Source organism: Corythoichthys intestinalis, chromosome 7 (assembly GCF_030265065.1).
Source record: "Corythoichthys intestinalis isolate RoL2023-P3 chromosome 7, ASM3026506v1, whole genome shotgun sequence".
Classification (NCBI taxonomy): domain Eukaryota; kingdom Metazoa; phylum Chordata; class Actinopteri; order Syngnathiformes; family Syngnathidae; genus Corythoichthys; species Corythoichthys intestinalis.
This window is the reverse complement of record NC_080401.1, coordinates 14,627,917-14,641,641: the sequence shown is the minus strand read 5'-3', so window position 1 is coordinate 14,641,641 and position 13,725 is coordinate 14,627,917. Positions and strand designations below refer to the sequence as shown.

At 40.0% G+C, this 13,725-nt stretch overlaps 1 protein-coding gene across 2 annotated transcripts in view; it reads left to right on the top strand.

Annotated features, from left to right (window-relative positions):
* Positions 1–12,453, top strand: part of LOC130918375 (cortexin-1-like) — a 51,052-nt gene extending 38,599 nt beyond the window's left edge. Inside the window, exons 2-3 of one of the 2 annotated variants that reach the window (XM_057840057.1) lie at positions 9,991–10,191; positions 10,758–12,453. In XM_057840057.1, coding sequence (XP_057696040.1) covers positions 10,084–10,191; positions 10,758–11,087 — 438 coding nt within the window. In that variant the 5' untranslated portion in view covers positions 9,991–10,083 and the 3' untranslated portion in view covers positions 11,088–12,453. Of the gene's footprint in view, positions 1–9,990 lie in introns of both variants that reach the window. The other variant, XM_057840058.1, reaches the window with a different exon arrangement.
* The last annotated feature ends 1,272 nt before the right edge of the window (positions 12,454–13,725 follow it).

Here is a 13,725-nt window from a genome sequence, read left to right as displayed (position 1 = left end):
GCAGGTACAAAATCAATCGACATTTGAGATTCATTTATTTGCGTGAAGTGTTCTTAACGAGCAACGTCACTCTTGCGTGTCGAATGTCGTCTCCACAACAACACAGATGGTGAACAGGAGAGCCGAGAATATGTTCCAATCCACGGTAAAATCATTTTTAAATGACCAAAAACACATCGACACGAGTCATTGACAACAGTCTGTCTCGCGCTAGCCATGTTGAATAAACTCTGCTCTCCTCATATGTTTACTTCCCCGCGCAAGTCCCTCGTCCTGCCCTCGTCGTTTTACTAACGTCACGTCTGCCCGTCGCTGATTGGTCCACTCCGCTGTCTGTTTGCTGTGGCTTGCTCCGCCCTGGAAATTGTATCCGCTAAATGGTGGCCAGACTCAATAGCTGGAACAGCGGTGAGTCTGGTGTACCAGGCAATTTTGTCCCTACTGTCTCTATGCAAACCTACACTCTTGATGAAACCTGACTGAGATGGAGATGTTTTGTAAATAAGAATGGTCAAAAATACCTTTAACCTGAATCCAGACCCTCATTGGAAGCTATAGGAAGCATTTAGAGGCTGTTATTTCTGCAAAAGGAGGCTGTACTAAATATATACAATAATAATCTATATGCCAATAATATATTGCCATATGAAGGGTTAATTCAAAGTGTACTGCCTTTCCTGTGGTAACATTTTGTTTTAAAAGGTCAGCAGTCTTGAGTGCTTCTCATTTGCATGCACACTGGATGAAGAACATTTTGCTCGCCCTCGGTGTGTGTGTTTGTCTTTCTGTGGGCCTATCACACACAAATACCCTCCTTCTGCTGCTTGTCCAAGCGCATCCCACGGCTGTGAGGAGTGAAACAATAGAGTATTTAATTGTCAAACTTTATCATCCTTATTGTAGCTAGTGCCTGTCTGCCAAGCGAATTACGACGCGTGAGGAGACGTCTGGTGGTGAGCTAAGAGTGCAAAGAGAAATGACTCACAGACACTTTGTCTTGGTCTGTGCCTAAAAATACCTCCAAGGCTGGATTGTATTCCTGCAATGAGCATACTTGCAGGTTAATTTATAGACCTTGGATGCTTTCCCCCACTCTTTTGCTTCTTTTGTGCTCAAGGTGACCTCCTTGGCAACATGTTCATTAGCACTACTCTACAGGTGGAAGGTCCCTTAGGTGATGCATGAACTCAAGGACTCATGAATAGTCACACCAAGTCAATATCAATGACACATTTCTATCAAGCTGTACAGATCACTTCAGTTTTGCTGCAGTGGAGACTGCATTATGGACAAGTTCAGGAGTCTTTTCTAGTGATCGTTGTTTCAAGAGTTCTAGTGTCAAGTGTTCGTTCTGAATAACTGTCTGTTCAGTCTGTATTTCCCCTCAGTTTCCCTCTGTTCTTGACATTTCTCTGAATTCATCCACATAAGTCCTTTAACTCTACTTGACATTTGTCTTATATGGGGCTTACCCTGATATTATTCATTGGCTGGCAGGGGCATTATGCTTGAACAAGGTTACTATTGAGGTGGAGTCACCAATTTCATGACGATATAATACAATATTCATTCTTTGGGCACCGATATACCGTATAGGCCCGAATATAAGACAGCCCTGATTATAAGACGAGCCCCTCTTTTTCAAGACTCAAGTTTGAAAAAAGACTTTTTGAACACCAAATTATTTTTTATAAAGAAAATAATTACAGTACATCTGAAACAAATGATTATAACAATATATTTGAGGGAAAAGCATGTTATTTTGCCTCATTCAAATCTTAATATCTGAACATTTAAATATGTAAACTAAAGTGCAATCACATTCGTAAAAGAATGGCTTCTGGTTTTTGAAATGTAATAAACCAATCTATTGTGACAAAAAAATTGCAATAACTGCATTAACCATCAAAGTGAAGTCTAACTGTACTGTAGTCTTGAAACAAATCTGAATAAGGAAAAACATTGCAATAAAATAATGCAAACTGGTTAAACTTGAGAGTAGCTGAGATCGGTCATGACAGAACATCGCTTCAATGATATCCGGCGCCATCTAGCGTCGTGAATGGGTATAACGTCTAGACCGTGAATATAAGCCGACCCCCACTTTTTCAGTCTTATTTCAATGCAAAAAAAACACCGTCTTATATTCGGGCCTATACGGTATTTACTAATTTAGTCTGCCTCTGGTCAGGTTAATAGGATATTGTGTACAAATTTAATGCAATCACAAAAATCAAAAACAGTCCAAAACAATTTTGATGTTTTTGACTATTTCTGGATAATTTTAGACATTGAAATGATGAATCTTTTTACTAAAACAGCATTTCTAAACGATGACAAATTGGGAAGCAAAAATGACCAAATTGATCGTGTTTTAATTAGGGATGCAACTAACGATTGTTTTCATAATCGATTAACCCTTTCAGACCTGAGCATGCTGCTGAAGGACATGATGCGTTCGCATGTCTAACTCAGTAAATACACTGAATTTAGTTGCTGTTGCCACTTCTGGGAGATGACAGGATGAAACTTTACCCATCGAAATCAAATCAAGAGGTTTAGCACGCCTTCTTTGCTATTTTTGGCTCTTTGAAAATGGCTGAGACAAAACACAACTTCGAAAAGGCAAATGTGTGCTCATTTCTCATCCAAAACAATGTAACATTAACACTGAAAATAACCAATAAAAGCAGGAAATATCCCCAACCAAAAAATTGCACTTTGTTCTGGTATTTGAGTAGGGTAAAAATCAGCGAAGATGTTTTCTTTTTTTGCCCCGCAGAAAAAATGCGGGACTGAAGGGGTTAATCTGACGATTAATTAAATGATTAATCGATTAATCGGATAAACATTTTTTCAATTACCTTCACAATTTACCTAGAAGTTGTTTTAGGCATGTTGTAAGTGTGAATCGAAAATCGTGTCCCTCATATCGAAAATCGTACCGAAACGTCAATGAACTGTATCGTTGCATTCCTAATAGATATATTGTTCTATCAAACACAGTTCTTTTGGGTTAAAATACAGCAGTTTATTTTAAAGAGGAGTGCAAGAGCAGAAATGTTTTTTTAGCCTTGTGTGTGTTTTCTGCCATAAATATGTTATAATTTCAAGAATTCAGAGGTTTAAGGTGAAAAAGGTATTAAACGATTGTTTATCAAAATTGTTGTCGATTAATTTGCTAATCAATTAACTGTCGATTAATCAATTAATTGTTGCGCCTTAGTTTCAATCAATGTTTCGCTTTTCAATGGATTTGTCTCGTTGCTTGACCGACTTGATATAGTTTAGGTTTTAACTAGGGGTGTAAATCAACAATTTCATTAATTTCATGTTGATTCTTTTTACAACGGTATGTTATTGGCTGATATATGTCTGCCACAATTTGACTTGATACAAGGCCCTTAGATCGATTTATCGATCCAGATTCCAGATATATGTATCTTTACAGTTTACACCCTTAATTAAAACATGATATGACCCTGAAGAAAAATCCAAAGTGTCCTCGAGAAAGGTACGCACTGTAACCTGGGTTTCTCACACATGCAATTTAAACCGTTTCTCCCCGTGTATAATGTTTTTCCTATTGAATTAATGTCAGAGCAATTTCTTTAGTCAAGTTATAAATAACAAATCAAGAATGACAGCAGTGAGCCAGTTAGTAGCTTGTTTGTGTGCGTTATATGTGTGCGTGTGTGTATGCACATGCCAGATGGGGCCTTGCTTGGAGGGACAGCATGAAACAGGAAGATACACCCAGAAAGCAGCAAACAACAAACTTTGGTTGCAGTTGTTGGCCTGTGACTGGAGGCCCGATTTTAATCCCCCTAATCTCCCTGCATTCATGGCAGAGGTGACCTTGCCCTCTCTCCTCAAATACTGTATGTCCATTTTTTGAGTCTTGGAAAAAGCACACAATCTCACTATTCTATCATATGAGGAATCTTCGTGAACTGGTCAGGCATTGCCATGTCTTGTTTTTACAGTTGTTTAAATGTAATCAAACGATTAAACAATAAACTTGATTTAACCAGACTTTCCTAAACCATTAACTGCATCGTATTGGATTTTTGAAAGGGACATTTTGATCATTATTATGATCAAAATGATGAATAACTCTATTTACATGTACATTTTAAGTGACATATGACTGTTTATAATCACTGAACAAATAGAACACCTATGATCTGAAATCTCTGAAGATTATCACACGGGAACACCAGTGGTTAACAAAACCTTTTCTTACTGTGATGCAGTGCAGTTGAAAAAAATCCTCTTCAAAAAGTTGCGATTTCCACCCGTCTGTTTTTTGTAGCTCTTGTCGTCATTAGGCAGGCTGAAGCCTATTCCCGCTGACTTTGGACAAGAGCCTGTGTATGTTACGGACTGGTCACCCACCAATCAAAGGGCGCTTGCAGTACTGTATATAGAGAACAACCATTCACACTCAGATTCACACCTTTCGTAACACCATTTGAAAGTCTTGTCTGAACCTAACATTCACAGTGTCACCCGGGGAAAACCCACACAAAGGAGGGGCGGGGGGGCAAATCCCAGACCTCAACTGTATGGCTGACTTGATAACCACCCCATCACCGTGCTACACAGCCACAATAATAAGTTGTTAAATATAATGCTACCTCTCAGAGATTCAGTTGCACCTAAAGATGAGCTATTTTACATAAATTAGGCATTCAGTGTCTAGCTCAAGGACACTTGATTTTGAAAGTGCCAACCTTCCGTTTACAAGATATCCACCCAAATTCTTACCACGATAGTAATAATGCCCCTTAAAGGATTCCCAAGGTTTTCTGACCTACAGTATTTTCGGGGGCTTTTGTGACCCACACATGCCAGCATTGTATCTTTCCATATTGTTTCTAAGCCACAACAGACAAGCAACAAGGACCCCGGTGATGGCCAAAGATACAAAACATTGACAAAGACAAATAGATCGGTTAGTGGCAAATAAAAAGCATTTCCCTTCTCCTCTGAGCTTCTAATCAATCACCATAGCAACGGGTGCTTGGTCCATACATCACCTCCTTTATTCATCTTCATAAGTTTATTCTTCATCATCCACAACCTGTGTGGATATCATGTGTCTTCAGTGATTTGAAACCGAGTCTGTCACTGGAGATGAGTGAATTTAGATTATTGATGAGGCTCCACTTTGTCTCCCCTTCCGTCACCTTTTGGGATGAATGAGGATGGCTAGTGAGTGTCCGTGTAACAGTGCACTGACAAACGAGGGTTGATGTAATCCCATCCCGGCGAGCATAATCACTATTCATTACAGCTAATGTGGCCATCATCAGCTTCATTACAAGGTGTGTGTGCACAGATGACTAACATCGCTGTCACTTATTACTTATTGAGAGTACTAATGATAGCAATATGGTGGAAGGATGAAATGAACAGGGTGTGACCTAATGTCATCCCTACGCTGTTCATTACAAGCAGTCGAATGCCCATTCATTTTTTGGGATGTCATTATGCATCATTACTGCACGGATGGGAATTGACAAAGGTGGGCCCGCTCTACTACGTTCAGAGTCTTAAGAACATGTTTTAATTGTGTATGTAAAACTAATCTTTTTACTCTAAATGTTATTTTCAATAAATCTGATAGCCCACAATTTAATGACATACAGTATATGATACTAGGGAGGTCCCGATCACATATTTTTGCACCCGAGTCCAAGTCACCTGATTTTGAAAATCTGCCGATACCGAGTCCCCATCCAATAAAAAAAACAAAACATTTTTGTTCCAATAATTTTTTTAAAAAAAGTTCCAAACATGTTACTGTCCCACCATGGCGCCTTCATTAAAAGAATTATTTTTAAACAAGAATATGCTTGTCTTTGTTAAATGCTTCATTAAGTGAGTCAACTCAAATCCACTCAAGCTTGACACTCACGCTGCTGAGAACAGTCTCACACTTACACAATGAGTTGCCACAGCACACTTATGCAAGTTCAATGATGATTTACACATGTGTGCCTTTGATCGTAGAGCTACCAAGCTGCTATGGCTAGATCAAAGCTACAAACTTATCAATCATCGTTAACTTTAAAGTACCAAACAAGCTGGCTAGTTTGACTGCACTGCTTAGCAGGAGGGAGGGAGAGAGGCTATGGCGCAGTACGAGCATGAAGCAGAAAAACATAAATTAATTTTTTTAATTCACCCGGTTCCGATCCTCTGAAAAATGGCGTGATCGGCCCGATTTCCGATCACGTGATTGGATCGGGACATCCCAATATGATACCGTGTATTTTGAAATAAACAACCCGATTTAAAAAAACTGACCTAACCCTGGGTGGAACCTGCAAATCTGCTCACAGGAAAGCAAGAAACAAGATTTGAATTACAAAAAAACAAAAAAAAAAAAAACAAACAAACTTACTTATACTTAGAGTTTAGATCGGGCCTAAAAAATCCAGCCCGACCCAACCCGGCCCGCAGGTATTTAAGCCCGGCCCGGCCTGAGCCCGATCAATTAACTTGATTTCAGGCACGAGCCTGAAAAAACCCCTGAAAATTTATGTTTCGTTTGTAGGCGCGATTTATATTTGTGAGGACTCAGGAGAAGGAGGAAATGCAGGGATGCAATGCGTGGTTGCGTTTTGTGTCATCACATTTGTGACGGTGCCTGTGCATAATGATAACGAATTAAAGCCTTTTGTAACAAATTCTCCCAGTTAAACAAGACTGTAAAGTGGATATTCAATAAACATTTATATCTTTTATATTTGTGTGTCTGTTCCATCAGGCGGATAGTGGATTTGACATTTATTCTAATCTCTTCGAGTTGACAGGGAAAAAAAACGCAGGTTTTGTCAATGTTTAAATAGTCTACATATTTTTATGATCATTATAAATGCATTTACACAACGAAATAACGCTGGAAAAGTTTGCTAAATATATTTCTCGTATGACAGCAAAGCGCGGCATTCGTTTACATTCAGCGAAGCCGACGCAGGGTATATGCAGTGTATAGCATCTTCAACAATCAATTTGAAGCCTTTCCATACCCCACTCTTACCGCGGTGCATGTTTTTCTTTTCAATTCCCCCGTCTTTAGTTTGTTTTTCACTTCTTTCTGCCTTAAATCAAAATGGAAATACCAGGATGCGGACCCGCAGAGGGCGCCAGCACGGGAGGGGAAGATTAAAAAGAGGGCGGGGCCACGGCATTTCCGTGCGCAGGCATGCAAAGCACCTTCTCTGTTTAATCCAAATTATTTATTTTATGACAAGTATTCCTTAGTTTAACATCCATACATCATCTTAGTATAAATATATGAATATATATTTGTTAAAAAAAATGTTAACGAGAGAAAGTTGGCCCAACCCAACCCAACCCAACCCGAATGTAATAATTGACATTTTCCCGATTCGGGTCGGTTCGGGTTCGGGCTCAAGATCTATGCTCTACTACTAATTACCAGTCCATGGTTCCCTACAACAATTTCTCACATAATTAATTCAATAACCCTTAAAGGCCTGCAACATGAAGCAATTGTCAGAGAATCCCAAAATGTGAAAAATAGGGTCTTAAAGCAATGCCCGTTGTGGGGGTGGGGGGGGGGGGCATGTGACCTCAACCTCCAATAGTGCAAGTTATCCTACTTCAAAACATTAGAGAGATCTGTAATTGTCAACATGGGAAAACCTCAGCCATGATAGACAGAATGTGAAAAAAAAAAACAGAAAATTACATTATTTGATTTTTAAAGAATTTATTTGCAAATCATGGTGGAAAATAAGTATTTTGTCAATACCAAAAGTTCATCTCAATACTTTGTTATGTACCCTTTGTTGGCAATAACGAAGGACAAGCGTTTTCTGTAACTCTTCACACACTGTTGCTGGTAGTATGGCCCATTCCTCCACGCAGATCTCCTCTAGAGCAGTGATGCTTTGGGGCTGTCGTTGGGCAACACTGACTTTCAACTCCCTCCACAGATTTTCCATGGGGTTGAGATCTGGAGACTGGCTAGGCCACTCCAGGACCTTGAAATGCTTCTTACGAAGCCACTCCTTTGTTGCACTGGCTGTGTGTTTGGGATCGTTGTCATGCTGAAAGACCCAGCCACGTCTCATCTTCAATGCTCTTGCTGATGGAAGGATATTTTCACTCAAAATCTCTCGATACATGGCCCCATTCATTCTTTCCTTTACACAGATCAGTCGTCCTGGTCCCTTTGCAGAAAAACAGCCCCAAAGCATGATGTTTCCACCCCCATGCTTCACAGTGGGAATGGTGCAATTCAGTATTCTTTTTCCTCCAAACAAGAGAACCTGTGTTTCTACCAAAAAGTTCTATTTTGGTTTCATCTGACCATAACACATTCTCCCCGTCCTCTTCTGGATCATCCAAATGCTCTCTAGCAAACCACAGACGGGCCTGGACGTGTACTGGCTTCAGCAGGGGGACACGTCTGGCAGTGCAGGATTTGAGTCCCTGGCGGCGCATTGTGTTACTGATAGTAGCCTTTGCTACTTTGGTCCCAGCTCTCTGTAGGTCATTCACTAGGTCCCCCCGTGTGGTTCTGGGATTTTTGCTCACCGTTCTTGTTATCATTTTGACGCCACGGGGTGAGATCTTGCATGGAGCCTCAGATCGAGGGAGATTATCAGTGGTCTTGTATGTCTTCCATTTTCTAATAATTGCTCCCACGGTTGATTTCTTTACACTAAGCGTTTTACCTATTGCAGATTCAGTCTTCCTCGCCTGGTGCAGGTCTCTGGTGTCCTTTGACAGCGCTTTGGTCTTGGCCATAGTGGAGTTTGGAGTGTGACTGACTGAAGTTGTGGACTGGTGTCTTTTATACCGATAATGAGTTAAAACAGGTGCCATTAATACAGGTAACGAGTGGTGCCTCGTTAGACCTCGTTAGAAGAAGTTAGACCTCTTTGACAGCCAGAAATCTTGCTTATTTGTAGGTGACCAAATACTTATTTTCCACTCTAATTTGGAAATAAATTCTTTAAAACTCAAACAATGTGATTTTCTGGGTTTTTTTTCCACATTCTGTCTCTCATGGTTGAGGTTTACCCATGTTGACAATTACAGGCCTCTCTAATCTTTTCAAGTAGGAGAACTTGCACAATTGGTGGTTGACTAAATACTTATTTGCTCCACTGTACTTTTTTGCTGCACTAGAATAAAGTGTTGCTCTCATTTTCAGTATGCACAGTATTTTTCAACCAAACAAGAGCACACAGAAAACAGCAGGAGATACAGTATGACGAGCTAAGACAAGAAAATATGATTAAGCGTATGTAGCGTTTGGCTTTGTGTTTTAATACAGTGGGAAATGAGGAAAGACCAGTCTGTTTACTGGGTCTAAAAATGTGGGAAACGGACAGCATGAAGCCAAATCAATTAAGACGTCACTTCAGACATTGGACCTCAATCATATTGATAAGCCGCTCGATTTTTTTCCCAACAAAAACGGGCCTAGTATTGCCAATAATTGTCCTGCTTTGTGAGTGTTAGATCAGTAATCCAGCAAGCATGGTTAGCATCATATAAAGTGGCATACCAAGGTGCTCAGTGCAAAATAACCCCACACCGTAACAAAGGAGCTGATACTGCCTGCAGCAAAAATAAAAACGGTCCCTCTGTCCAATGACACTGTCTTTTTAGTTGTATTAATTTTTGATTTTTCGTTCAAATACTCTTTCATTGGTTTTGCAATTAATTTCAGGTAATGTGAAGCTCCATGCAATTAGTTTTGACAAATGGGATCAACAAGAGCAGATAGTAACGCCTGAAACATTTCGTGTAGTGTTTATCCTGCTGCTTTTGTTAACGATCATCAATAAAGGTAAACCAGTTCAGAAAGAAAGAAAAAGATAATTGTGACTAAAACGCGCAATGGATAGAGTGAGTTTCCCTGTAACAGAAGCTGTTAGCACTAAGAATTCCATTTGTTTTGATTGTATTTAATTAGAGATTTCTCAACTTTTTTTTCAGGTGGTAAGCAAATCCAACCTGCTGTAACTCATCCATCCTTGACATCATGCCTGCAGAGAATGTCACTCGAGCCGGTTGTGAACCTCAACTTGAATGCTCTTCCCTCAACTGACTCTTTCACAAGAGCTATTTCCTACCTCTTGTTACTTCACCATCAGGCTTTTTTTTTTTTGTGTGTGGCTCACATCCCAAAGGGAAATGGTGAGAAGAACTTCTCTGGACACTTGACGCCTCTGCTCCACTTATCACTCTTTATCTTGGTACGCAGTGGGAGAACTTTTTGCAGTCATTCTGAACATACCATTTCCTATTTTTGCAAGAGAGTGTTAAAACCTTATTAGTATTGGTAACCTGGTGTTTATAAGCTTCTCAACCTAACTGCTTCTCTGTCTTAATTAGCACGGCATCAGTTCCCAAAGCATTGACCTTGTCTTGCAGTGATTTCCTGTCTTCCCTGATTATTGGCCTAAAAATATTATCACCCGTGGGCTATCATTACAGATGGCTTTGCAATTCCCCTCATAAATATCTGCATTCATGCAAAAGTGTGGGGCACGTTGTTTTCAGGCAGTTATCAGAACACTATAGGAACACTATTGTCACTTGAAGTGGCCTTTAGTTTACAACTGATCTGGAAATTGCCCGATTTACCACCCAATCTTTGGTTTCAATTCCGAATCAAATTAAAAAAAAAACGCCATAATCGGTCGCTCATGAACACCTTCCCTTCCTTCTCCTCACCACCCTCCAATACACCAACCATCCAGTCGGTGTGCAAACCCTGCCTCCGGGCCCCGTGGAGAATGAGCGATGGGCCCACGCTGGACTACGAGTTGCTGCTGTCCCCAGCCGGCTCTTCCCTCCCCGGCGGCGGCGGAGTCGGCAGCAGCAGTAGCCCGCCGCTGGCCATGGTCGGGGTGGACGCCGAGCAGCGCACCGCTCTGGCCTTCGTGGGCCTCCTCATGCTCTTCCTGGTCTTCCTGCTGGTCAGGTGCTTCAGGATCCTGCTGGACCCCTACAGTCGCATGCCCGCATCATCCTGGACTGACCACAAGGAGGGGCTGGAAAGGGGTCAGTTTGATTATGCGTTGGTGTAGGAGGGTTTTAACAAGGGTAATATTGCACACGGTTACAATCTGCCAGAATTGAGATCTTCATGTGGACAATGAATCGTATTGGGAACACTCAAGGAGTTTTTTGGGGTAAATGTTCACCTGGTTTTTGATGACCTGTCTTAGTGTAATTATGAGGCATACCATGACTGCACTCATGCAGACCAGCAGGACCACAAAAGCCAAAATAATGAAGCTGCACAGCTGCCTTAATCTGACATGTTGTAGGCCAATAGCTTGACAGCACACAGCACAACCCATGAGCAAAGTACCAATGTACATACAGTATGATTTAAGTTTCATCATCACCCATATTGGTTTAAAGCAGGGCTTTTCAAGTGTGGGTCAGTGAGAGAATATACAGCAATCAAATGTTAGTCTTGAATAATGCAATTAAAAACCTATATTGCCACAATAAGGTAACTCTATATGACATTGCAACAGCGTTTTACTGTCACAGTTGGAACTGATAGTTTTAGGGCCGATGTCAGTGATGATGAAAAAAAGCTGCTTTACGATACATCAGCCAATCCATAAATACATATCCATTGATAAACAGTATTTTACATATCTGCTGTTACAAATTACAATCAACGTTGATATAGACAAAATATTTATATACTATTCATTCTTGTATTACTGAAAGTTTGATTCAAGACAAAGAAGCAGAAGGAGGACTAATATATAAACCAGTGGTCATTAACCTTTTTTTTTTTGTTTTCACAGACCAGCAATGATTGTGGCAGAAAATTATAGTAAATATGAAATCGCTCGACGGGCCTGTAAAAAAGCTGTCCAAAGACCTTGCAGCACCCAGCCAACAGCAGCTAACATTACTGCTTAAATTGACTGACGCTGGGCTGCTATAGATATGCAAACACCCCAGTAATGGTGGCAAACCACTAGAAGAGACAGGCATATTGATGTGTCAAGAGGCCCAGGCCAGATTTCGGTCTTTTAAAAGTTTATTTATTATTTCTCTGCAGCCCGGTAGCTAATGTGCCACAGACTGGTACCGGTCACCGGCCCGGTGGTTGGGGATCACTGATATAAACTGTATAATAATCTTACATCAAATAAAGCTGGACATTAACTAAGAATTGCATAAATCCAATGTCATCTCTCGACAATTTACACATAAGGGTTTTAGTCATTCATGAAATTTGAACAATCACTTCCATGTCTTTGCCTTTTTCACAAAATACATCTTACGCTCTTTTCAAACATAAAACACTCTAAATTTCGTGGAGAAAAAAAAAATTGTAATGCTCTCCTTGAAGTGCCCTAACAAGAGGATGTTATTGTTGCATTTAAATCTAATATCATATTCTTTCACAAAATTCCAATTAATCCCCCACTACGTAATTGCATTGATGATATTGTACTGATCCACCAGACATTTGTTGCAATCCCGGCTTTTCCAGTTTGCGATCACTGGCACTTAGGATTAAAGAGCCTACCAAAATCAAAATGCGGAAATCTAATAAGATTGACTGAAGTTAAGTGGAATGTAATGATAACAATGACAAATATTGAGAGCTGCAGTTCCATAGGAGTTTCCCCTGTTTATGTCCCATTAATCCTTTTAATACCGGATCTTGTTAACATTTTGTGCAATATTCCTCTCTCACGATATACCAAAATATATTTGGTTTCTGTAAGCTGAAAGCTTTGAAAGCTGCTGATTTAAGGTTTACATTTGGACAGCTGACATCAGAGCACGCCATTAACACAGAGGCAAAAATGGTGAGTTTACACTTAAGCAGAGGGCCCTTTAATTAATCATGGCAGTTACAAAGCATCCATTAGTTATGTGCTCATCAAGGATTGCACATGCTAACATTTTTTTCTGCTGATTGCATTTGTAGAGGTTGATCCTTGAGTAGCACTGCGACTTCAGATGCTTTATACGCCACAGCAGGTAGTTTGTGTCTCTTTGGATTCTTATCAGTGTTGTGTATTTGTGTCTATTACTTGAGAAGCCATATTGACCCAATATACAGTATATACAGTGCAATGAAAAAGTAAATGCCTTCTTCTCAAATTCTTATTTTTTTGCATAGTTCTCCCACTTCAATGTTTAAGCCCAAAAAATATTAAATATCTGTAGCTTGAGATAACTCAAGTCAAAATAAACAGTGATTATATTTAATAAGGTTAAAATACTATTCCAATATATCTAGCGCTGTGTGAAAAAGTAACTGCTCCCTAAACATAATTTCTGTTTAGACAACCCTCAACAGCAACAAATGAATTAGTGTTTTCTAAAAATATCAATGAGTCTTTCACATCTCAGTGGAGATATTTTGCCCCCTTCTCCTTACAGAGTCGTCCTAATTTAGCAAAACTGTAGTTTCTCATCATGAACTGATGACTGAACCTTTTATGGTGAATGGTAGAACGATTTAGAGCAAGTCATCCAGGTCCTGAAGACTCAAAGCAGCCCCAGACCATCACACTTGCGCCACCATTTTCTTTGAAAAAGTCAACTTTTGTCTCATTGGTCTGTAGAATATTCTCCCAAGCGTTAAGAGCATCATTCAAATTATTTTGGGAGGACACATACATACAGTGGTACTTCTACTTACCAAATTAATTGATTCTGAAAGTAGTTCCGTAACTT